Genomic DNA, 27,023 nt, shown 5'->3' on the forward strand with positions numbered 1-27,023 from the left:
CTTTCATCATTTTTTGACAGACAAATACCTTTTCCTTTTGTTTATGTGTAATAAATATATGAATTGTACATATATTAATTACAGATAATGGTGTCCTGATATTAAACTTTATTTTTATTGAAAAATCCTTAGCATGAAAAACAGCTTTGCCAGGCCACTTGTAAAACATGCCCAAGATGTTCTTCGCTGGTGGAGATTTATTTTTGACTTTGGGATCCAGTTCATCCCAGAGCAGTTCAATAGAATTTAGGTGCTGTGACTGGGCAGATCCTCCCATCATAAATGTCACTCCAGTCAACTGTTTAAATAGCGCTTACAGAGCATTAACATCAGCCTCGGGTCGATGACTTGTTGTATGGTGAAGTTGGTTCCAATATGCTGCAGTCCAGATGGAATTGAAAGGTAATGTAGTGTGGCTTTGTAGCCGTAATGGTTCAGAATTCCTTTTGCCTGGAATAAGTCTCCAACATTCCCTGCCCCAAAACAACCCCAAACCATTAAGCATCCACCTCCGTGTTTGACTCCGGGAGTGCGGCAGTCTGCTAACATCTTTTTCCTGTTCTCTGTTATTCACTTTCCAAATCTTGTGTATTTGCCTTTTACTTAGTTTGTTGCATATAAATTACGTGAACATGCATGGGTCTCAAAAAAACAAATTTTCTGACTTCAGCACATCGTTGTTTTTTTTTTTTTTTTTTTTTTTTTTAAACCTCTTAGTTCACAGCAATTTGCCAATGATTATTTTTCATTTATTAAAGAATGACACATACTTTGCAGCAATTTATAGCTCTGTTGTATAACTGCCATGAAACAAGTTCTTTTTATGACTTATTTTATAACAGCTATAAAAAGGCATTGCCCCACTAGCCTTTCTTTTTCTTTTTTTCTCTTTTTGAGTTTATGAGATATAACAAATGTAGCTTGTGCCATACAATAAACCTGAATAATAAACTGGGTAGAAAATATAATGTTCATGCACAAACATTTCCCAAGACTCCTTTCATAAATGCAAATGAATGTCATTGTATTATTCCCTTTTTTTTTTTTTTTTTTTGGAATACCCTTTTATATAAAACATCTAAAACATAAGCGTTAGTTCATGTGTAAGTTATTTTGGAAATTAGAGGATTTTTTAATTATCACATTGATAAAAAATGGTTGTCATTTCTGGTTGCTATTCTGGAACATTAATCACTTTGAGAAATCATTTGTCAATTTATGGTCATGATACCAGACAAGTTCTTAGAATATTCTTTTGAGTGTGTGTATATATATATATATATATATATATATTGCAGAGAAATGCAAAAGAATATTCTAAGAACTTGTCTGGTGATATTGATGACTGTGGCTAGAGATGATATATTGGATGAACTATATAATGACCCCAGCAGGTTGTGTGCACAGCTGAGGTCTGGATGTCAGATGGTTTGAAGTATGACAGGATATGTTCGTTGACCACAGTTCACCTGGGCAGAGTGTAATCATGGACCTGTCAGTCAGAGCTCTGTTCTTGACAGTGGCTTGTGTCTTGTGTTCTTTCCTTTTAAGGTTGAGATTTTTGGAAATCAGAAACAATAGGAAGTATTTCTTCTTAAACACGTTCATTAATCTGTTACATTTTCGACTCATTTTCTTTATTTTTTATTTGTCAGCCTTTACAGTATTTATAAAAAAAAAATCTTTTAGAGTTATTGGTACCCCTACATTTAATGCTATAGTTTATGCATAGATACTATGGGTTGAACAGATGACTTTAGATTTCCAACTTTAATTAATTAATATGTTCAAAGTTCAAAAAGAACAGTAATCTCAAGCTCTCAAAAAAAAACTTGTTTGAATGGAGCATTGGAAAAGGGACTCTCATTACTCTACCTATTTTCTATTGTGCTGAAAAAACTTGTCTTAATGGGACTTTTTTTTTATATATACAGTGTGACCTCAATACTCCCGAGGCTTTGACTCACTCCTTTTGATGGTTCCTTTTTTGTACATGTACTGTACCTTAAACTCAACAAAAATTATAAATTATTTGTCATAAATTTTTTATTTACTACTTTAAATGAATAATATAATAATAATATAATTTTTTCGACATTTTTATGTAATTTATTAGTACAAACTTTTTTTTGTTTGTTTTTTGTTACTCCGAACTTTCGAGCCACTATCAGATTTTTCACAAGTTACTCTTAGTTCCAAATGAAGAGTATCAAACTATCAAGGTCATAAGTATCGATGGTCCACTGTATGTATATATATATAATATATAAAGTTGTATATATGTATATACAATTATTTTTTTTTTTAAGGAATGTAGGCTTGATTAAGGTTAAATGTTCGCACATAAGTGGATTTTTATCCAAAGCTTTTTTCCCCTATGCAGTCCGAATGTATTAATCGAAGCGCATACAGCATATAAAATCGACAGCTTGTATTGAGTGAGGTGATACACTGCAATGTTACAGCCGTAATTAATTTCCTTCTATACCAAGTGTGCCAATAAATCTGCAGCTGACTATTTACCTCTGTGAAATAGCAAAACCATAAACATGTCTAAATAATGAAAGACCGTCAAGCTGTTTCAGTCTTTCATTTCACTGATTGGTTAATGCAAAAATATGATTATTGACATGTAAAGCAGGCGAGGAGAACATTTCAATTTACATTCATTTGTATCTGAAAACTGGATGAAGACAAGAAACCATCCACACCCAGGATAAGAGACTTACTCAGTGGCTTTTTGTCAGTCATGAGATTAAAATTTACATTCTTCCAGTTAGGAAGCTCTTTAATGCCTTACCTTGGCATCACTGCACGACTATTGACAGCAACAATGAGGTCAGATATAGGTGAGTAGGTTTATTCTCCATTTAATTCAGACGTCTCGATACTCAGGCATTGATGATGGGCTTCTGCCAGCAGGGAATGCTTAATATGACTGATTTTAAATTTTAATTTGACAGATGCAATGGGGGCTGGTGAACCACGGTGGCGTATGAACCCATTATCGGGTGCATTTATCACAAAGTTTTGTGTTTGGTGCAAACAAGAGTCGAGGAGAGAAACGAATGAATCCACTGAGAAAAACATACACAAATCATTGGAATTGCAGAGCTGAGGTATAACTAAGATGTAAACACAAACCTTTCCTGCTGCTGTTACCAGATTTATTTCGTTGGATACGATTTTATTTATTGCATTTCGGATTCTTGCCTGTAGATGTTTTTCACCTCCTCTAGTTCACTTACTGACAAAAAGATAAATTCATCTTATCTACAGTCATTTCCAGAATTATTAGCATCCCTGATGGGGTATGCCAAAAGTGTTTTCCTGTACAGTAAGTGAAACATTTGTTTGAAGTATGTTTATGTAGAAAATATTGGGAGAAACCTTTACAAAAGTGCACAATTATTGCCATTTAGTACTTCGTTATTTTATTATAACCTCCCAACTTGTCAACACAACAGCACCAAGACTTCTAGCAATAATGTTTGATGAAAATGGAAAATGCAGAGCAAAGAACAAGACAGAATCCTCATACATCATCCCAGGTCTAATGCACTTTCCACCTCAACTCACTTCACAGCTTCTAAAGGGATATATGTCTGGGTATTGGAATGGCCAGGTCAAAAGTTAGATTTTGTGGTCACAAACATGGGATACATTGTAAGGAATCTGACACCATTACACAAAACTGCTCCAACTCCCCCATAGGCCTAGGTGTTTCCTGTGACCCGACCTCTTTCATTTAAGTTTTTAAATGGGGTCTAGGGTATGGGTCCAGGATTGACATCTCAGAACTATATTCTGTAGTTACTGAAACAATTCCAACTGAATCTGGATGAAGATCCAACACAGAGGAATCCGAGACCACTCCTCAATACTAAATCTGTTTAGATCATATATTATCCTAGGGTCTGGCATGTGACCACACCTTTTCAACTAACCTGGGTTAATATCAGGGGATTTGGTTTAGCCATGTCCATTGCTATTTAAATCATTTTACTGTATTTAAGCATATCTTTCAGATTGGAACATCTAACCACAATCCAGTTTTCAGTGAAAATCTCTTGGTACTTCATAGAGTCCATGATGTCATCTATCCTAACAAGATTCCCTGGGAATTAAAAAAAAAAAAACACCACCACAGATCTGTTTTTTCTTTTTGATAGAACCAATAAAACCCTACAACAAACATGTTCCCTTTCAATAGTTACTGAGATAAGCATCTTGCTAAAACCCACTCAAAGATCTTTTGAATAACCTGTCGTTAACCTCTTTCTAATCATGAGGCCTACAGTACTTGAAATTTAGATGGTCATACTAATGGTCAAACATGAGTGGGACAACAATGGAATGCTGGAGATTTGCCATTGTCCTAATGCTCTTTTAAAGTTTTAGCTTGCTATGCATTTTTGGTGCATAAATTAAAAACAACTTTCCATACTTGCAAATCAATACGCCAATTCATCTTAAGCAGTTGGTCAAATAGAGCAATTTGTGCCTGAATAACTAGTGTTCATGGTTAATAAAAAAAAGCTACTGCTGTCCTCAGTTACTAAAGTAATGATTCAGCATTAAACAGATAGAGGAGGAAGTGTCCTTGTACAGGAGGAGCCTCATTAAAATCAGCTTATATTCAGATACCGCACTCCGACTGTCACAGTAACAAACCCTGATCCAGCATAATGATATACTCATTATAGTGCACATTGTCTCCTACAGAACTCTAGCGAACATGACAACATTTAATTAGATCCCATATTTTATGTGCTTTATGGCATGATATTTCCTTGACACATTTCATGTAATATCTGTTATATTGCTCTGTCCATTTCAAATGGAGAAACATTAAAGTGGGCAGCCATAGAAGAGAAACATTTTTCCTCTCTATTCGGTTGGAGGTTTGTACTGCTCAGATGACTTACATATAATTTTAATGTCTTCAGTCTAAAAACACTAAAAAAGAGTGCAGATATTTGAACCTAGTAAAGTCTTGAGTATCTGTTGAATATTATATATATATATATATATATATATATATATATATATATGTGTGTGTGTGTGTGTGTGTGTGTGTGTGTGTGTGTGTGTGTGTGTGTGTGTGTGTGTGTGTGTGTGTTTGAAAATTGCACATTTGTATACTTTTCCTCCATGACCTTCCTATTGCATTTTCTTAATAGCCAATACTACTTAATTATTTGCCAAACACCTTACCATTGTTCAATATATTAAAATAAATAAATAAATATTTCGCTTCCCTATCCAAGAAGCTACTTATGTCTTGTAAGATAGAATGTTCCTGGCTTATATGTCACCCTGAACCAATAAACCTCAGTGATTTAATGCTGAATCTGAAATATGCCATAAAATGGGACTGCAAGCAGAAAGGTACAGTTCTGTTCATTATGTTGACAGCTACACCAGGTTTGCCACAAGCAGTTATGGGAACTATGAAACCTTCAGCAGCAAAATAAATGCTTGAACATATTTCTTCCTTCCAAAACGAATTATATATCATGCACTAAAAACAGCACAAGACCGAGGAGCAAACTGTGTGCCAAAATATCTGATATCATCTTCTCCTGGTTTAAAAAAAAATAATAAAAAAAAGTGTGAACCTTTGATTCACTTCTCAAAAACGCTTTCCACCTACTTTGACTTATTTTCAAGAGTGCTGCGGCAAAAAGACGCTGACGTCTATAAAAGTGCAAAGAGAAATGGGGCAAATTAATTCACTGTGAGCTCTCAGCACCAGGCTTTCCCAAGGAAGCTGTTATTGTACCTTAAGTCCATTGATATCAGCACTTCATGGACTGACTTATTCAGCGGTCACAGACGGCGGCCACTGAAAATCCGCAGATAGCAGCCCGCTTAAAGCTCTTCCTGTTTATTCATCTCCGACATACCTGCTGTGAAATGCCTGCAAAAACCCGAAAGTGATTTCATCCCATTTTGTGGTTCATAATATTAAATGGTAAACCATATTAAAATGAATGTTCGTGTTCACAATGCCATATTTAAAGTTTATTTCCGTTTCATTACTGAAATAGCAACAAGGCAAAAGTAATCTCGAGACACCACGTGTAAATAGGAAACATCTGACATAAGCACTTCATGGCATCCCATATGATTGAGAAAGGGGAGCCTTCCTCGGGGGGGGGAAAAACGCACAGTTATTATAAGAGTCCTATCTCTTCATATTTTGAAATTGCAGTTTTACAGTGATTTCGGAAAAAGAAAAAGAAAAAACAGTTCACCTGTGAGATAAACCATTTCTGACTGTAAACGTTCAGACTGTACAGGTGTTTAATACAGAATGTTGACCTGCTGCATCAGAGTTTCTTTAGCTTCTGACTGAGAGGATGTAAATGGACAATGTGTTCACATTTACAGGTAAAGGAATTAAGCATGAAGGGAAATGTGTGACAGGTTGACTGAAAGACAAAGTTGTATTGTAAAGGTACAGATAATTTTTTTTTTTCTCTTCATTTTCTATCCGCAAATACGGCAGCAAATTGTGTCATTACAGTTACAGATTGTTCTACACAATCCAGATTTCATCCTGCGCACCAAACGGAAATTGTGCTTTTGTTCCAGTCAGGCGAGACCGTTTAAAAAAAAAGTTCACCCTTTGTGCTTTTTGACATTCCACCTCCACAATGATAAGGCGTGTCATTTTTCTCACACAGTGGTTACTCTCATGACCAGTTCTCTAGGCTGATGGCTGCTGGTAGTGCTGGTGTTGCTGGTGTTTCCTTGCTGGCTGCGTAGCTCATGTGGCCTAAGGTGACTGAGGAGGTGAAAAAAGCTGTAAGGACAGTGATGGTCAGTCCCTGTAGTGTCATTACTGTGGTTGTGTGAAGAGTCCTCTGTAGTGAGAGCTGCTCCTGTGGTGTTTGGCGTATCAAGAGATGTGGCAGCAGCAACTAACGAGGAGGTTGACGGTGATATACTGGCTCCTGCCTGCTCCTGCTGGTGGAGCAGAGAGAGAGTCCACTCGCCTTCGCTGGCCTTTAGCTCCTCGCTGTCCTTCTTTTTATCATAGTTCAGGACTTTCCATTTCTGGTTTACCGCCTGCCAGCGGTTGAATATTCGGAAGACTGAAGGGCCCTCATGGACAATAAGAGCTGAGGGCACAGAAAAGAAAGTGGTAATGTTATTGTTTCATCAACATCCTGGGGTGCTTTGAAACAAATATGCAATCCTGTAGTCTGCAAAATGAAGGCTGATTCATCCATGCCAAAAATAAGAGTTCGATCAACTTTCACTTTATAGTTTTAGCATATTGCATAATTTATTGACTGTATTTTAACACTAATAACTCTAATTTTGGGATTAACTCAAAGGTGTTTATCAACAATATGGATAAAGTTCAGTTCAAAAAAAGAAGAACTTAAAATAACTATTTAAAATTAAAAGCTTATTGAATCACAGTAATCAACACAGTAATTCAGTGTAATTTGAATGTATGGTGCGTATCAAGTCCAAAATTGCAGTCCAAAATAAAGGCATCAATCCTAAATCTTGCCAGATGATTACATACACCAAACTGATACTAAAACATAAAAAAGAATGTATTTAACATTGAATTAATAGGAACAAACAAAGAGTTTGAAATGAAGACAATCTCTCAGTGATTCAGAGCACAAGATTCGTCCAACATGCCAATAATATCGTTTCTGAACTGTTCTTTAATGTTAGCATCAGTTAAGAGTTCTTTAAATAAAAAGTCAGTTACCAAAATCATCATTGATTTCAGCCCTTGAGGATTTTTTCCCCGACTATCATATTCATTCTAAACCAAGGCTTGATCAATTTTACATGTCTTATACTGTATGCCCTCTCACAGTTTGGATTACATGTGTAGAGTTTCACATATTGTTGCTGTATAATTTTCTTATGATTTGTAATCGCCTGTTTTTCAATGCCATTGTTGAGTCATATACTGCGAAAGTATTACATCTATTCTGCAGATTACTATATGACTTTCTTTCCCTGTCATTGTAAAACTTGAAACAGGAAGTCGGAGGACAAATCCAGTCAATCGTATCACACATATTTGATCAGTGAAATCGCTTAAATTAAATTGTTTTATTATTATTAAAAAAAAAAAACGCCCAAACCCGTTTACTATAATGATGAATAAAACAGGCACCATAGTTTATCTCTATTACAATTAACTTTAACAGCTAATATAAAAGGCAGGGAGCCGAATCAGATATACTAGAGCAGAAACATGATACAGTGCAGCCACGTTCCCTGAGCTAAAGTGCTCGATCTCCTGCTGTTCTCCATTAAGCTTTCTGCAAAGCAAAATTATTTGGATTGTTTCTAGAAACGCTTCAGTTGGAAGAAAGCTGATGCCTATGATTTTATGTTCTCTAACATACTTGAGTTTACTAAAAGCAGAGATCCTAAGAAATCTTTGTTGTTATTTCTTTATTTATTTATTTGGTGGGGGGAGGAGGAAACCTGCTGTGAGGGTCACATTGCAAATTGTTATACTGTGACACTGCAAAGAAAGAAATCCCAGCAAAAAAAACACATTATTACACAGTAATAAATAAAGTAAATATATTATTTTACTAATTTACCAAAAAATCAAGAATTTGACTAATGTATGTCTGAGATATACTGTATGGTGTAATCCAAAATGTAGTTTTATATATATATATATATATATATATATATATATATATATATATATATATATATATATATATATATAAACAGAAATACACTTCAAAGAGCTGTAGAATAATTGTTTGATGAATGAAGTGTTTTTAGGCAGACTTTCAGATGCATTTTGTGCCATAAAATAAAGGCAGTAAACGTTAAAGTTATTCTCACACACACACAAAAAAGAAAACTTGGAAAAGTGGAGGAGACTCTGTCAAGAATTTGCCACTCACTCATTTTTCTTCACCGAATAAAACCGTGACAAAAAAGTGCAGAATGCAGGGTGAATATCAGTAAATGTCTGCTTGCTTGGGCGCTTCTGAACATGTCATAAACCCACAGATCAAAGTAAAGACAGTGTGTGTGTGTGTGTGTGTGTGTGTGTGTGAGATACATTGTGTTTTGTAACCTCATAATGCTGAATTGAATATGATGTAATATGATAATACAGCTGTTCATACAGCAATTCATCAGACTCATTGACCATTAATGCATTACATTTAACCAGCTTCCCTCTTTACCAGAGAGATAATACACTAATGGCCTACACCCTGATCCAGTCTGCAGCATACTTCGAAATGTATACAGTGAAATGTGCCTCATACTAGCTTGCTCAAACACAACAAGCTTGTGCTTTACATGATGGTTCTGTCTTCACTGGATAGAAAATAGCAGTGAAGATTATTCCCAGTTCCTTCACTGCATACACAATCTGAGTGGCCATTTTCTTCTGAGCTGGGATACCCTTTTTGTTTTTTTAACAGAGGGCCTGCAGGCTGCCACGTTCATTCGAGCAGAGTAACATTAATGATTGTCTACAGTCAGGCATCTCACTGGTGATAGTTCGACACCCCGCTTCCTATGTGCTCTCTCATTCTTATCTTTTATTACATCCTTGTTTCGGCGAAGAATTAGCCCGCTACAACATATCTCTCATGTCAGGGGGTTTGTTTGAATACATCAGTGTCTCTCTTTCTCTTCATTTGTGTTTGTACTTGGGGAGAGCAAGAATCACTAACTCCTATCTATTCCTGCAAGAGAGAGAGAGAGAGAAAGAGAGTGCGTCTCTGTGTGTGTGTGTGTGTGTGTGTATGTGTGTCTGCTCATATGTGCGTTTTTGTGTGTTTATGCGTATTTAGTATTCTATGAAATTGGTGTTCGGTTGAGCCGAATATATCAAGAGCCTGGAGACTCTCAGAGCTCATTTCTAATTTACGCCTCTGGTTCAGAATCATAGGAGTGAATTTATTCAGTGATGATGCAGACGTGATATCAATTAGGTTTTAATGATTTGTCTTTGTCATTGTTTACTTAAAAAAACCCCAATAGAATTATTATTGTTATTAAATTAGTTCATTTGTAATTAATGTTTTCAAGAGACACCAGGTTGCATTGTCTGTCTGTCTGTCTGTCTTTCTGTCTCTCTCACACACACACACACACACACACACACACACACACACACACACACACACACACACACACTAGCATTACTAGACTAAAGACTCTCTGCCATACACACCCCAATCTCATTTAGTCGTTTCATTTCACATCAACATGCAAACTTTTGCCAAAACACTAAAACTCCACAGCAAAACCCCTGTGTTTCCTAACACTTACTGTCTTTACATAACTCCAGCTGGGAAGAAGAGATTAATTCAGTGATTCATTCAGTAGCACTGTGTTTAAAATATGACAGAGGAATCAGAGCTCCTTGTTTCACTATTTTCACATCCCTACAGTGATTCAGGATTGGGCTCTGCTGGTGGTATCACCGTACCTCCAACCTCAATTTCTTCCTAATGTCCTTTTTGCTGAAATTCAATTGTACTCTTTGACCCGAGGTTCCTCACACATAATCTATCTCTGTCTCTGTTGACACACACACACACACACACACACACACACACACACACACACACACACACACACACACACCTCATCTCATGTTGTCTCCCTACACACACTCTATGTCTCTACAGAGGAAACTAGTGATGTAGCACTTCAGCCCAGGACATTTTTCATAAATTGCTTATCTATTGCTTGCACTTGACTTGAAGCATGAGCCTCAGACATTTGCTTGGGTTTGGAGGTTCTCCAGGACCAAAAAAAAGGTCTCATGCTATTTCTTTATAATACTTTGGTAACATTTTCCTTCACATTTACAACAGCGCCATTTCTGTCAGGTAAGGATGGCAGAAATGTCAATTCTAGCCCACTCTTCCACCGACTGGGTGCAATTCAGCCTGAGTTAGTGGTGTTTCAGCTGCCGTTCAAATGGTCCCACAGGTTTTTATTTTGAAGTGTCCCAGTTCCATCATACTTGTCAAACAAGTCACATACAGATTCAGGTCTGTGCACTCGACACTTGTCATCCTGGAACGTGGGAGTGTCAGCGTTGTGGTATGCTTAGACATGTAGCTCAAAAGGATACTTGTGCACCTGGACAACGACTGACCATCTGGTTTAACAAGTTATATTTGCCCTGGTGCATAACCTGTGACATTTTACAATTGTCTACTTGGAGACAATGTTTTGACTAACAAGCCTATTGTTTAACATAATATGAATAAATAGGCTACATTTCATTTAATACAATTACTCAAACTACACAATGAGGACCCAATGAGGATTAAAGCACGTTTCTACCAGGGCATTATCGTATAATAAATATGATTTGAGATTTTGTTATTATTTCCATAGCATAACCGATTCCCCATGTTGAATTTGCTTACCCTTCCGGCTGAGGTATTAAGCATACACGGTGAATGCATTCAATATGATGTGAAATATTATGTAAAATATATATTCAATATTTTGTGAAATATTATGTTAACTATATATTCATAAATATGTGAAATGTGTACCTCACTAAAATTAAATATTGTAAATATTTTGGTATTTATAGCATAAAGAATTGTGGTTTTACAATCTTTATTAAGTAATTAAACAACATATAATAACTCCTCCACTGCTGTTATTGCAAGCATCAATTTTGTCACCAACCCACATGTTCCAGACAAATGCAAATTTTACAGGGAGTCAATCAGGGTACCGTGAGCTCTGAATTAGTAATCATACCATAACCTATTGCACAGTCCTCTATTAGACTTGATATTGACTTTAGGGAAAGTGATATGCCTATATGATGAGGAGGGATCGGCTTTATACTCACCAATACACACAACATCCATGAAGCCATACATGCCATAGCAGATCTGAAAGAGCAGGTCCTGACGCTGCCACTTGGCTGAAGGACTGAGCGAAGACCACACCAGCCATGATATGCTGGCAATTAGAAACAGCGAGCCCAAGATGGCGGCTGCAATCTGAACCTTCTCTATTACTGTCAGTGAGATGGCCTGCCACTACAAGAAGTGAAGGAAAAGGAAAATGGTTACATAGTGACATATTTCTTACTTTGGAAAAGAAAAAAACTTGTCAACTTTCCAGTGGTTTATCATCATTAATTGTGAGAGGATAGGCTGAAACCGGCTCTGGGAAAACCGCCTATAAAGATTGAAAGTTGTTGGTAAAAGTGTAATCCTTTTCCTCAGATTCCATTTCTGTGACGGCTGACACAGATTTAGATTTAGGATCTGTTTGCAAATTTGCGTTTTTTGTACAAATACGCTGAGACTGAGAGAGGTGTGTGAGATTGGAAACTCACCTGTAAGGGATTCTTTGTGCTTATGGCGATGACCTGGTACTTATAGTAGCAAAGCTCACATGTCCAGGATCCTCTCTCACTGATCCACTTAATTAGACAGGGCTGGTGAGTGCTGCGGACAGAGCCACTACAACGACATGGACTCAGCAACTCCCCCTGACACACACACACACACACACACACACACACACACACACACACACACACAATGGGCAGTTAAATGGATGTATATTGCAAAAGTCCAATTGATCAGGGAGCAGGCATTTCATTCTCAACTTTATAGAACCTGGTAGAGCCATTTATTCAGGACATATACAAGTAGGATAGAACAAACAGATGGTATGGACAAGCCATTGCTTCATTAATTGTAGAGGTCCAGTGGACAAGTGAATTATGAACCAAAAAAAGAAAAAACTTTTTACTTTTCCAAATTCCATTTAAATTTAATGAGCCTCACAGAATACTAAAAGCACAAGGTCAAATCCCACAACTATATTTGTTGATTACTGAAGTGAAAAAATAACATGAAAACACCCCACAGCAACAACTTTTACAAGTACAATTTTTTTTCAAATATTAACATTATCTTTAATTAACTTAAAGAAAGAATTTAAAATTAAATCATATATACGGCATGTTAAAGTTTGGCCGCCCTTCGAGCTGTACAATTTACTCATTAAACCCTAATGGACTATTAATGACTGGGTTAAGAGAGGCCATTAGGAATTGTCATCAGTGCAAAATACATTCTCTGACTTTTATGAAATCTATAAAAAAGATATCAAAGTGCTCCCAGCTCACAGTTTCTACTGTCCAAAATGTCATCAAGAAATGAGAAACTGTGAAAGTTAATGCAAGATCGGGTTGACTGTGGAAAAAATCTCAGAAAGAACATAATTCTGGCCAGGAAAACTAAGCCAAACCCACATTAGCACAGCAAGGACCTGCAGGAAGTTTTAGCTGACAGAACAATAGTGGGGTACTGTTCTGGCGTGTAGTATTGCTTGTAAAACAAAAAAAAAGGACCTCATGGAAGAATAACCTTAAAGAAAGCTTTACCTATAACACACAATTCAATATCTGAAACAAGAAAAAACACTAGATAAGCCAGAGAAACCCAAAGATATGTATTGGAGAAATAAAGGGGTAGCTTTTTGAGGAAAAAACACCCAGCTAAACCAGCGCCTGGATTGGATACATTGTGCTTTAAGGGTTGTGTGGCATTCAGTGACACTGGAAACATTGCACACATACCGGTAGATGGGAGAACTGATCCCAGTGAATATCATTGTGAAACGAATGTGACACAGTTAATCAAGAAACTGAAGTTGACTAAAGCTGGCTTTAAAAAATCCATCATGAACAGCTTGAATACAAGCTGAAGCTTTAGGAATTGTCCTCGCAATAATACAACTGGAACACCTTTGAAAATCTGTGTATAGATGTTAAACATGCTGTGCATGCAAGGTGAACCCAGAATAACTCAGAACTGGGTGTGATCCACAAGGAATATTGGTTGAGAAATCCTTAAACAAAACCAGAATGACTCTTAGCTGGCTATAAAAGTATTTAAAAGCTGTGTAATCTGCCACTATGACATGCTGTGATGTGTTATTTACCACTTTTCATAGCCTATCCAGGGCAACAAAGACGGGACTTGGGAACAGATTGGAAGTTTTACTTGCCCAGTGAGTGAGCTTGTGATTTTTTGTGGTTTTTCCCCTTTAAGCCTGTATTAGTTTTACTGTAATTACAAAATAATATGCTTTAATATTGTTCAGCCATTTTGGAGTTTTACCAACTGAAGACAAGATTTTTCTAAAGAATGGTATATATTACACACATTTTTATAAATATGTTATATATATATATAATATAATGCAACTAAATTTAGAGATTATTCCAATTTTGTTAATCAATTTTGTTCACACACCGTCTTCATAATGCTCTTAAAAATTGTTAAAAGTACAAACAGTTCTCTTCCCCAAAGTTCCAGGCATGTAAAAGCCAACTATTCCTTTAGCCCACTTTCTTCCTCCCACCAGAATATTTAACTCATATTTTATGGATTGTCCTGAAAAAATTCTTGTGAGACACATCTCTGTCTTCTACTAAACTCAATACTCTTCCACTGGAGATGATTACTGTGCATAATGAGCAATGAATAATGTCCCAGCTAAATTACTTTCCTTCCACCACAATAATTTAGTTCGAAAACTTTTTTTTTAAATACATTTTTATATTCCCACAGCTTTGTGAGTGTTTTCTTCACTACGCCCATTTAAATCATGTAATGTGACTCTAATGCATTCATCTTGTTGCCATTCATAACCGTATACCTGTGAAACATTGGCAGATAAGAAGTGATCTGGGAAGAAAGCCAAGAGTTGTAAGATTTACACGTTTATACCAATTGGATTTCTGTCTGCTCTGATTTAAATTATTAATTATAGGCTTGCATACACTTGAAAGGCTTGAATTGGACACGCGCACATACAAGTTGTGCTCTGCAATGCCGAACGCCAACAAGCACAGCGAAATTAATGAATCATTTGTGATGCACACTAAGCACTGCTTACCAAATATATTTCGTGTAGCAATAAAAACATTGGCAGTAAAATGAGAACATGATTTCTGACATTTAGCAAAGCAGTGAGCTGAGTGAAATTTAGATTTTTTTTAGCATGTTTTAATAATTCATTCCAAAAATTGCATGAATTACACAGGTATCTACTACATCTCATTTATTTGGAGACGTTATTTTCACTTTTATACCTAAGCAAAATCTGTAGGGTCTTTTTTCAATTAGAACTGGGAAGACCCTAGTTCCAATTCCACATTGCAGTTTTCCAATTTTCAATACAATACTGACGTACAAGCTCACAGAATCATCCCCGCAATGAATGAGTTGATGCTTTACAAGCTTCTGTTGTACAATGCAAACACCACAGGGATGATGGCAGCACACATTAAGATGATTTGTGTTCGTGTACATAAGCTATGTTTTCAGTCACATGCGAAGTAACACATATTCACGTGGTCCATTTGCGTAAAATAATCTGTCAAATAAACGAAATTAGATCAGAAAATATCTAATAGCCAATCTATTACCAGTCCAGCATTTAATATCAAGATTGAACCTAAGAATGATGCTCAGTATCATACTGGTGTATGTCTTATTGTAACACATTACATTGCAAATCACTGAGACTGAACAAACTAATAAACAGATGAATATCAGGCAGTGCAGAAATATCTACTTTCTCCTAGATAATCAGTATAAGAACACATGAATGTTCTCCAAAATAAAATATTGTATACAACAATGTTACTGTACCACTGCTGAAGACAATATTTCACAATTAAAATATTTTATTTTATGAAGAAGCATATGGTAAAAAAATCTGTTGTTTATAGATTTGTAAATGACTGTTATAGAAATAATTTTTAGGCTGAAATCTCCAGGCTGTTCTGGCCGAGAGCCTTGAGAGGAGACCAGACTTAGGAACAGGTGCCGCGCAGTCGGAGTGGTCATCTCAGCACAAACGCTCCACCTTCCCACAGAGCAACATGAACACTCAAAAACACAGTGTGCTTTCCCTATGCTCTCAGAGAGCTATGCACAAAACGCACAGTCCCCACTCTCTACCAATAATTCCATCATCATGTGGAAAGTACAGTTACAACCTGATCGTTTGATCCTGTGTGGCATAACAAGGTGGTTCATGGTATACCATGAAACGCAAACCAGTAATCACTGCAACTCATGCATTGATTATTGGCATCCCAGGAACACTAACAGACTCAGGCCTGTACTCATTAAGATGTGTGTGTGTGTGTGTGTGTGTGTGTGTGTGTGTGTGTGTGTGTGTGTGTGTGTGTGTGTAGGTAAAAGAGGATTACAGAGCACTTACAACTTGCTGAAAAAAAAAATAAAAATGCTGCAGTCCATAAAATTTTAAATGGAGTTTCGTGATGTTTGGTCATTTTAACACCCCCAGAGTGCTAGCACAGCGTTTTGTTCTGCGCATAAGAAATTGTGATATCATAAAAATAAAAAATAAAATGGTGGAAACTGCAATTTTCTTTAATCTCATATAAATGACTTTTCATGTGTATTTATACTTTTTTATTATTTATTCACACTTTCAAATTTGCAATTCTCAAATCTGTATATATATATACACAGTATATATTATATAATGGATTTGTGAATTATTGCAAATTTAAAGTATAAATGTCAATGTAAAGACTAAAAGAAAGAATTGATATATCATTATTAAAGCATCAAGCTGTAGCGTTAATTCTCACATTTCAGTGCCTGATCCTGATTCTCTTTGCACACTGAACTGACCTGCCTGCCCCTGCCCTTCTGGGTCTCAGCCCCCCATGAATAGTGCCACATGGATTTCCTAGAAACTGTTCAAAAACTTGCTTTGTCTGGTAGATTTTCTTTTATTTGGATAATGTTTACATTACCCTTGTCCAGAGCGACGTACAACAGTGCTTTGAGTCCCTGTCAATGAATAAATCTAACCTGGTACACTACAAACTTAAGATAAATCGGCCTACAACTCAATCTTACAACTATACAGCCTCCAACAGCAATGTTGACCTGTTCCTAACACCTGCTGCTGTAACCAGAAACATCTTAGTGTTCATACTAAACATTTTGTCATGGTTCAGCAATATAGCATATAACTGTAGCAAAGTAATGAGTATCTGTGTGTCACCCAAACAAGCCTTCTAAATCTGGTTCCTCTTATGGTTGTCAGAGAGTTCCTTGCCACTGTCACCTCTAGGATTGCTCATTAAAGATTTAAATCGTGAGGTGGATTCCTGTAAATCTGCTTTCTGATAATGACTTGCTGTCAAATGCACTAAAATTTGCTTGTAGTAAGTGTATGGTGTTCAACAGAAAATTTAAAAAATGGTCAGAAATATGTTCTAATTAATACATGAGAATGTAATATGAGCAGTTATTAAATTAAAGATATCTGTCCTAATTAAGGGTCACGTGTTCAATCATTAGCTTCAATCTGCGCATTTCAACATTCAATTTAGTATAAGAGTATTAGATAAAGAGGTCACACCTGATTTGCAGTAGTAGGAGGAAACAGTGTGAGCATGAGTACAGAACAGGACCAAGTGCAGATGGACACGGTGGGAGAACTATAACAGGAGGATGTGAGGAGAGCTGAACTGACCAATGGGAGTAAGGATGCACAGGAGGAAAGAGGGAGTCCAGCCAGACTCCCAAACTAATCCACCTCTATCCACCAGCACTAGGGCAGAGGGTGAGCAGCAGCCATCACATTCTCACAGCAACACTATAAAACTGGTCCACATCCACACAATCTCTCTCTCACCATGTGAACATCTTTGACAAGTTAAGTTAATGGCCTACTGCAAGTAAGCGCACTTTCAGTGCAAAACTGCAACAAGGCGTCCCAGTGAACGAATTTCATGTGAAGTAAAAATCTCTTCTTCTTCACTATCAGTTGTCAATTAGCACAAATAAATATTCCTTTACTTTGCAAGATAGACTCTCAAGTATACATAAATAACTGAATCTACCTGATACTATTTACTATAAATATGTTTAGGTCTGGCTTATTGAAAAGATAAAGAATTTTGGGAGGCTTGTGGGCATTAAATACAAGTTATATAATACAAGCTTTGTGGCTGGTAGATGCAAATGACCACAAACAATGTTTTTATTGATTTAATTTTTACATTTAATATTATTTTTGCATTAGCTTGTACATATCATTGAGAAAAGCATGACATGACAACTTCATGGTCCAGCCTAAAGAAATCATTTAAACTATTTACATTTACTAATCGCACATTCTTCTATCCAAAATTATATACAAGTGTGTAAGAGATGAGATATGGCTTTCTTGGCAGTTTTAGTATTTGAAGTGACTTCTGATTACTCAATTTGAATGTTGAGATGCCATAGCTATTACCCATGTAAAAATGTACCATCATGAAAAATAAAATTACATACTTTCCTTTTTTTCATATTACTTTATTCCATGCCTAATCTACTTGCTTAAGATAGATTAAATGTAACCTTAATCCACTGATGTATCTCTGTTTTAGATTTAAAGTGGGCAGAATTCTTATTTATGTATATAAAATCGCAAAAAAAATATTTTTTACCCCATTTATTTATGCACTGCAAACATCAGTGACAGCATTAACTTGTCAAGGGCTAGATGTTGATACATGATTTTATTGAACTCAGTGACCTCGGCTCGTGTCATGCCTTAAAACATTACTTATACTGCGGCGCTTTTGAATTCCCAAATCTGATTTGACAACAGAGCTGTAATTCAGATCACAGGTTTATATCAAAGCTCTTGGACTGGTATGATTGAAACCCCATATAATCTAAAAACTGGGTAACATTCCATGCTCGATTGTTGCAGCAAAGAGAAAAAAAGAGGCTAGTGAGTGAAGAACAGTTTATAATGGTTATAAAATGTGCTGCTATACAAGTGTAAGTGAGAACATGAGCAAACTTGTCTTGTAGATGTTCTTAAGAATACAATGTAGCTATGTAAGACATCTTGTCTATTAATCAATAAAAAATGAAAGCTATATAATCCAATGATGAAGTAAAGGAGGAATAAATCACTCTGGGATGTGGTATTAAAAAAAATTATTTATGTCAAATAATACAGTAATACAAGAGCAATTTTATTTTCTATCGATCTGCATCACACCACTCTGAAGTAGAATATTAGCCTGTAACTGCATGCGTCATTGTGTTTTACTGCTTACACATACAGCAAGTCATAACATTTCGAAAAAGGTTTTGAAAACGTTTTAAATAGTGAGCCAAAAGAACGCAAAATCGAGAAATCATAACTTCTATTCTGATGGTGAAATGTTAAAGTCCTGTAAGTGCCATTGTGCTTAAGCATTTTCACAAGTGGATCGGAATGTGTGTATCCAGCAAGCTATGAGTCACACTCTATTGGAAAAATCGATAGTCATGTAATTATGGTACAATGTAAAAGCCTGTGTCACTCTTGTTTGTGCCTCTATAAAGAGAAGCTATGAATTACACGTGTCACAGAAATATATAACAGCAAAGGGAGACCTTTGGCGCATAATAGCTCAGAAATGTGCTTGGCAACCAAAAAGCCCACACAAGAAGAGCTCTGAGCTGAAGTAAAATCAATTTTTCCATCACTGATTTGCTGGGAGGGCAGAGGGCATTGTACTGGGAATTTAATGTATCGGTGAACTGGAATGCAGACTCGTGTTATTATGAGCGCTGGAGTGTAGACAAGCTCCTGTTCACTTATTGAATGTACTGTCATGGCCACAGGATTATTATTATTATTATTATTATTATTATTATTATTATTATTATTATTATACTATATATTGCTACTTCTACTATTTTCTGGCCTGCAATTTATATTGACGGTCTTATGATTTTTAATTTTTTAATACACTTCTAATAGACTTTGTTGTTACTATTATTCTTGTATTCAGTAAAAATATATCAGTGAATATTTCATTCGATGTCTATTGTGCCATTCGAATACAACATCTATTGTTACAAGCTTTATACAAATAAATCTGAATTGAATGGAATGAAATGTGTTCTGTCTTGGAAATGATGTTGCAAGGAAGTGCAGCATTATACAAACAATACAATACAAAAAAATACAAAAGCATATTTTTTGAAGACTACAAGAAGAAAATAATTTAGTATACCCCTTGTGTGGTTATAAAGTATGCAGTAAATCACAGATCAACAGAAAGCTTCGGGTTTGGGTACCTAATGTACCTGAGAGTCTTGTATCTGTATTGTTTAAGGTACTTTTTGGTACCTATCGTACATTTTACCTACTTTCAGGCAAATACAGATAACTTTCCAGAGATCCCAGCAACAATATTGCTACATACTGAGTTATAGCATGTCACACTAATAGCATGAGATCTTATACAGGACATAATCCATGTTACACTTCGGCTCATGAGATCATAATATGTTAAAGAAGCTTCTAATAACTTATATTAAATAATGTAAAGAAATGTAAAAAACTGGATTTTTAAGACAAGAAGCAAGAAAGACATTGTACTGAGTATCATGTTTATCATTACTAATACGACTGACCCTAACCCTTTACCCTAGATCAGTGTTTACACTTGGAATGTAACTGTATACGAATACACTATTTAGAATTAACAGATGATATGTTTTAAAAAGATACACATTGGGTTACACACTGTTTCCTAATGATTTACGTAATTTAAAACACCATAATTATTTTAAAACATTTACAAGAATATTTTGTCTTGCTCATTCACCCTCTATGTTGAGTATGGTTGCATATTTGTCCTTGTCCATGTTGATTAGTATTAAAAACCTAAAAAGTATTGATTTAAGGTACATGTAGATAATGTGCGATTAATCTCAAGTTAACTCATGACAATCATGTGATTAAATATTTTAATCGATTGAAAGCCCTAATATATATGTATGATACACTGATCAGGCATGTGATAACATTATGACCACTGACAGGTCAGGTAAATAACACTGATTATCTGTTACCTGTTAGTGGGTGGGATACAAGGGCCAAATAGTGATGACGAGACAACTGGGTCAGAGCATTTTCAAAACTGCAGCTCTTGTAGTCTGCAGTAGTCAGTATCTATCAAAAGTAGTCGAGAGAAGGAACAGTGATGAGCCACTGACAGGGTCATGGGCGGCAAAGGCACATTAGGAGCGGAGGCTGACATGTGGTCCGATCCAACAGACGAGCTCCTGTAGCTCAAATTGCTGAAGTTAATGCTGTTAAATGCTTAAAGGATCAGGACTGTTTTGGCAGCAAAAGGGGGACCAACAGAATATTAGGCAAGTGGTCTTAATGTTATGCCTGATCAGTGTATGTAGATATATGTAAATATGTAAATATTTTCATCCAAAAATATTTTGACTTGACTTGACTAATCGACTGACGGCCCTAAAGACCACCACAGGTATTGTTAGCCAACAGGGTACCGGTTAAAATTGGGCTACGGTTGGCCAAAGGAGGAGAAGGAGAGGAGGAAGATGTCTACAGAGACAGCAGGAAAAAAGAAGTGTAGGAGAGTGGAGGTTAGAGTGGGCACTTTAAATGTTGGTACTATGACTGGTAAAGGGAGAGAGGTAGCTGATATGATGGAGCGGAGTGTGAGATTCAGGGAAGAGGTCAGACAGGGGCTCGGTGGTGCTGAAGAGGTGCTGGATGATTGGGCAACTACTGCAGAAGTGATAAGGGAGACAGCTAGAAAGATACTTGGTGTGACATCTGGAAATAGAAATGGAAAGGAAAAAGAGGTTGAGAATTGGGATCAACAGAGTGATGAGAATAGTAGGCAGGAGTAAAGGATGACATACCGGTGGAAGCATGAAGATGTTTAGGAGAGATGGCAGTTGAGTTTTTAAACAGGTTGTAGAGGAAGAGCACCACAGACACATTATTTGCTTTGAGAATGTTGATGGAGAAGTATAGAGAAGGTCAAAAGGAGCTGCATTGTGTGTTTGTGGATTTAGAGAAAGCGTACGAGAGGGTGCTAAGAGAGGAGTTGTGGTGCTGTATGAGGAAGTCAGAGAAGTATGTAAGGGTGGTACAGGACATGTATGAGGACAGTGTGACAGCAATGAAGTGTGCAGTAGAAACAACAGACTGGTTCAGGGTGGAGGTTGGACTGCATCAAGGATCAGCTCTGAGCCCTTTCCTGTTTACAGTGGTGATGGACAGGTTGACGGACAAGGTCAGACAGAAGTCTCAGTGGACTATGATGTTTGTGAATGATATTGTAATTTGTGGTCAGAGTAGGGAGCAGGTTGAGAAGAGCCTGGAGAGGTGGAAGTATGTGCTGGAGAGAAGGGGAATGAAAGTCAGTAAGAGTAAGACAGAGTACATGTGTGTAAATGAGAGGGAGAGCAGTGGAGTGGTGCGGTTGCAGGAGAAGAGGTGGAGAAGGTGGAGGAGTTCAGGTACCTGGATTTAACAGTGCAAAGTAATGGAGAGTGTGTTAGAGAAGTGAAGTAAAGAGTGCAGGCAGGGTGGAGAAGAGTTATAGCAGGAGTGATTTGTTATATTATTATTACTATATATATATATATATATATATATATATATATATATATATATATATATATATATATATATATATATATATATATATATATACTGTATATATATATATATACAGTAACACATTTTACCCATGTCTCAAATTCTTGCTAACATCGCTGCTTATGAGATATGTTTCATTGGAACCTAGTTCAAGGATGACATTAATCATACAAGTGTTTCCCAAGAAATACTCTTTGTCCAAGCCTTTTCTCTGTCGATTTATTGTCCCCAAACATATGCTGCTCTGCTCTATTTCTGCACAAGCAGAGAATAGCACAATTACTATACTGTTTTTTTTATTCTTCCATAACCAGAACAGCAGTGTGATTGATTAGATTTTCTAGGGAGTCCTAATATTTATGGGTTGTGTTATGTGCAGTAGACAGTTTCCATTTGTATTTAGTGCTCCAACGGTGAATTTCGTGAGCCTCCAGAATAATACAACCCAGGTGCTTCAGGTTGCTATCTCATAATTGGAGGAGACACAAAAAAATTATTGGTTTGTAGGATGCATCACAAACTTTCCACACTTTTCTTTGATTCAGTGCTGAGCATAAATCGTCTGTGGAGAGTATGAATATAAGATCTATCAAACAAAAACAAATAGCAACCAAATATATATATATATATATATATATATATATATATATATATATATATATATATATATATATATATATATATATATATATATATATATATATATATTAGAAGCAAAGTAGAGTTTTATATGTCATTATATGTAATTGCTACCTCATGCAGCATGTTTATCAGCAGAGTAGGGTATCCATTCCTGCTGAATAGGATCAGATTCCCTTCTTTCTGTACATGTGCAGCCTGGGATCAAATGGCAGAGCTGGCACAAAAGCTGCAGCATTCTTTCTCATAAAATAGCTTTCTTGTTCAGTGATGTAAACACACCATCCTATTTTTTACATATGACTTAGCCATAATAAAGCCATCCAAAAATACATCCAGATACAGGTAAAAAAAAATTACTGATTACTAAGCATCTTCAGCAAGGTTTCGCAAATTAGTGTATACATAAATGCAAATACACACAGAGTTGTGTGATCGTCCAATCTACTCAATATAAAACTTTTGTTTGTTTTTAATAAAACAATTTGAATAATTTGTGCCCCAAATGATACTGATTCAGACTGCAATAGCAGGTTAAACCAGCACAGTGCTAAAAACACAATGTATTATAATGTAATCAAGTCAGATCTCAGAGCATGAGCAGACAAATTCAACATTTACACAGGTGACATGCAAATTTACACTCTTGATCATGGATTGCATTTATGACAATTAAAACTATGCAAGGTTTTCAAAAGGGGGTCTTTATGATATCTCTTCTATAAACCCCATATAGCAAAGTTATTAAAGCATTGCTGCTTTATGAAAGATCTTACGTAATCTTATCTAGAGTCTATAGAACTGTAAGCAAAAGGCATATCCAGTCTTTTTTCACATATAACTAGGGTTAAACCTTATCTTATAGGAAACACTGCAAGGTTTGTTTTACACCTATGGTTCGAACACCTTTGGGAATCTAAATACAGTTAGAGATCCATTCATCTGAACCTAACTAATATGCAATCACTATTATGACTGTTAATGCATAGAACTGTATTATCATATGGGTTATTTGGTTTGCCTTTTCCATGTGTCATTTGAAGGTTATCAGTGTTTTTCCAGCTAAGTCTTATAAGATATGGTTCCAGCAGCTTATGGAAGCTGAGATATATATTCAGCCTTTATGAAGTCCATTCCCTATATTTGGGGCTGGAACATTATATGATAGAATAAAATATAAAGTTCCACAAAAAACTTTCAATATTTTTCCTAATAAGTTGTTTGGTTTATTTATTTAGGACTGTATGACACCTTATAGAAATTACAAAAATAAACCAACCATTAGAATCTGTGGAATCCTTAGAGCATGTTCCCAGCAACAGTGAGTTTTTGGAAGAACGTTTGGAAAGACTGCTAACCCTCCCCTCCCCTCCCCTCCCCTATTTGTGTAGCTGACATTTCTTACTCTAAAATGGAGTGACTGTCTTGTACACAAAAGCGTGCCGAATTGTACCATTATTTATTATGGCTGTGCCCTCAAGCATATTTTATACCTTTAGTAAATTGTATGTCTTTTCCATATGCTCCTGGGTGACAAAAGGCAAAATATTAAGCTTTTAATAGTTTAATAACAAATCACTGGTTAGCAAGAATTAATCAAATAATACATAAGCAAGTATGCATGAGATCGTTGCAGACAGCTTTATACCAAGGTGCTGTTCATGAGCTTCGACCATTCGATAGCTGCAAAATCAGATCCCAGACATCTGTTCAATTTTACACCAAACCTTTAAATCATAAAATAAGACTAGATCACTACATCACACCATTTGATGTGTGTATATATATATATATATATATATATATATATATATATATATATATATATATATATATATATATATATATATATATATATATATATATATATATATATATATATATATATATATATATATATATATATATATACACACACATCAAATGGTGTGATGGGAGGTCTCAGGAGTGCATTTGGTCAATTCTTGCTCATTTTCTGAACAATAAATTTGGCCCCTTTTTCCAATGAAGACATGCATCGGGTGCACCTTTAAAGCTTTAGGAACTCTTAGATAGGTACAAAAAGAGTATCAGCCCCTCACCAAGGATAGTTTTGCATTCTTTTCTATGTAATTGTAAGGTTCTACTTAGCACGTTTAACCAAAGAGCTGGTTCTGAATGCTTTAAATGTGTACCTGCTCAGGCCCTTGGAAACAGATCCTGCACACCGGCGTTCCCTCTGCGTAGCTGATAAATGAGAAGCGCTCATCTTGTTTGTCTTTGGACAGCTCTGCCACTGTCGTGTCCAACACCGAGTCCTCTGTGGAATGGCTTTGAGTGCTGGGAGCCTCAGTGTCTCGGTGTCCGCTCATGTCCCTGAGCAGCAACACCTGCAGGTCCCTAAAGAGCACACAGCAGCAGCGGCCCTTCAGCATGCCGCGGCCGCACTGCATCTATCCCTCGCCACGAGAAGAAAAGGGATGAGGGGGGACACTGGGCACTCTGAGACACTCTGAGACACTCGGAGACACTCTGCCTTCCTGGAGAGATGGAAAGTTGAATGCTGCTCTCAATAACAAGGAACCACACATCTCCCAGTATTCCTGAGAACTTTTTACATTTATAACATCTTCCAGTAGACATATCTTTGTAGTGATATATCTTTTATCTTTATATCCAAGCAAAACTTGTCACTTATTCATTCATAAAACCGTGCATCATTAGTCAAATGAATAAAACCCGACTCACCTGTCTTCCCTGGAAGGATGCAAATTATAAACCGACACACTCAACACATAGAAATCTGATGTTGGGGTCCAGTATATGAACTGTGCATGCTGCGTAAAAGCATTCCCAAGCTGGAAATGTCTGCTTTCCAAGCGATCACTTCATGCAGCCTGGCATCTCATTCGCACGATGTCCTTATGAGCTAAAAGAGCCCGGTTTTCCCAGCATTTCTGTGTGTAATCTTGTCTCTTTTCTGCATCGCATCTCTCTCACTCTTTGAACGCTCCACAAGCCTGGCTTATACTGTGCACAGCCTTACTATTCACACACAGGCTTTTCTTCAGAAAGCAGACTTGCAGTAGAAGCTCGACTCAATCCGTGCACCTTCTCGTCCCCTCACCAAACCGTCCCTGCGTCTCTCCGCGGGTGGGTTCTCCTCTGAGCAGAAAGGCTTTAATAATCCAGACCCTGACAGCGCTACAGAGGGTCGGTTTGGATCACCGGATGGTGTGTTTAAGTGTGCGATTGGGAAGAAAAGTGTGCTGGGATGTTGCAGCCTGTTCTCCTGTCGCTGCAGATTTCAGCACCAAAGCTTCCCGGGACAGATCCCGAGCCGAGCAGTGACGTCACACCAACCTCTGCGATGAGTGGTAGCACCCAGGAAGTGTCAAAAAAACCTGCAAGAGGACACCGCTATTTGCTATGTGTAGCATGTAATTAAACTGATCCTTATAGAATAGTAAATTATGCAAACATACATATAAGAAATTAAAATGACACTATATACTACTACCACTGATAAGTAAAGATCACCTGATAAAAGTTTATGGCTATATCTTTTGTACTGCTTATCATACACAGGGGTACTCAGAATACAAAGCACAGGATCTTCTGGGGTTTGAGGTATTCAAAGGTCCTAACCAATTGTAGACTGAACAGATTCATGAACAAAGTGCAGAACATTTGGATATTGCATCTTTTAGAACTGGGGAAGAAACACAGGTACACGAAAGAGAGGAGGGATTCAAACCACAACCCTGGTGGTGTGAGTAAATGTACAAATGATAAGTCACCATGTCCAAATTAGACTTTATTTATTTTCTGTTGTTGGTCAGGGTTGCTGTGAATCTGAAGCCTGTCCTGGGATCGCATGGGCAGAAGGCAGAAAT

At 36.6% G+C, this 27,023-nt stretch overlaps 1 protein-coding gene across 1 annotated transcript; it reads right to left on the bottom strand.

Moving 5' to 3' along the window:
- Positions 1-6,029: 6,029 nt before the first annotated feature.
- On the bottom strand, positions 6,030-26,542 carry marchf4 (membrane associated ring-CH-type finger 4). Its single transcript, XM_046845459.1, has 5 exons — positions 25,876-26,542; positions 25,323-25,667; positions 12,353-12,508; positions 11,858-12,050; positions 6,030-7,130 (listed from the first exon to the last, which is right to left on the bottom strand). Exons 2-5 carry the CDS (start codon positions 25,578-25,580, stop codon positions 6,685-6,687), a joined length of 1,053 nt encoding a protein of 350 aa, XP_046701415.1. The 5' UTR covers positions 25,581-25,667; positions 25,876-26,542; the 3' UTR covers positions 6,030-6,684.
- Positions 26,543-27,023: the final 481 nt, after the last annotated feature.

This window comes from Silurus meridionalis, chromosome 3 (genome assembly GCF_014805685.1).
Source record: "Silurus meridionalis isolate SWU-2019-XX chromosome 3, ASM1480568v1, whole genome shotgun sequence".
In the NCBI taxonomy this organism is placed as follows: Eukaryota; Metazoa; Chordata; class Actinopteri; order Siluriformes; family Siluridae; genus Silurus; species Silurus meridionalis.

What these genes read in the sequence shown, in the direction of transcription:
- marchf4 (XM_046845459.1), bottom strand. Translation starts at nt 25,580, where the DNA reads ATGCAGTGCGGCCGCGGCATGCTGAAGGGCCGCTGCTGCTGTGTGCTC. An exon ending in GCACAAAGAATCCCTTACAG is followed by an intron (nt 12,051 to 12,352) that starts GTGAGTTTCCAA and finishes CACTTCTTGTAG; the next exon opens with TGGCAGGCCATCTCACTGAC. An exon ending in CATGGATGTTGTGTGTATTG is followed by an intron (nt 7,131 to 11,857) that starts GTGAGTATAAAG and finishes CTGTGCCCTCAG; the next exon opens with CTCTTATTGTCCATGAGGGC.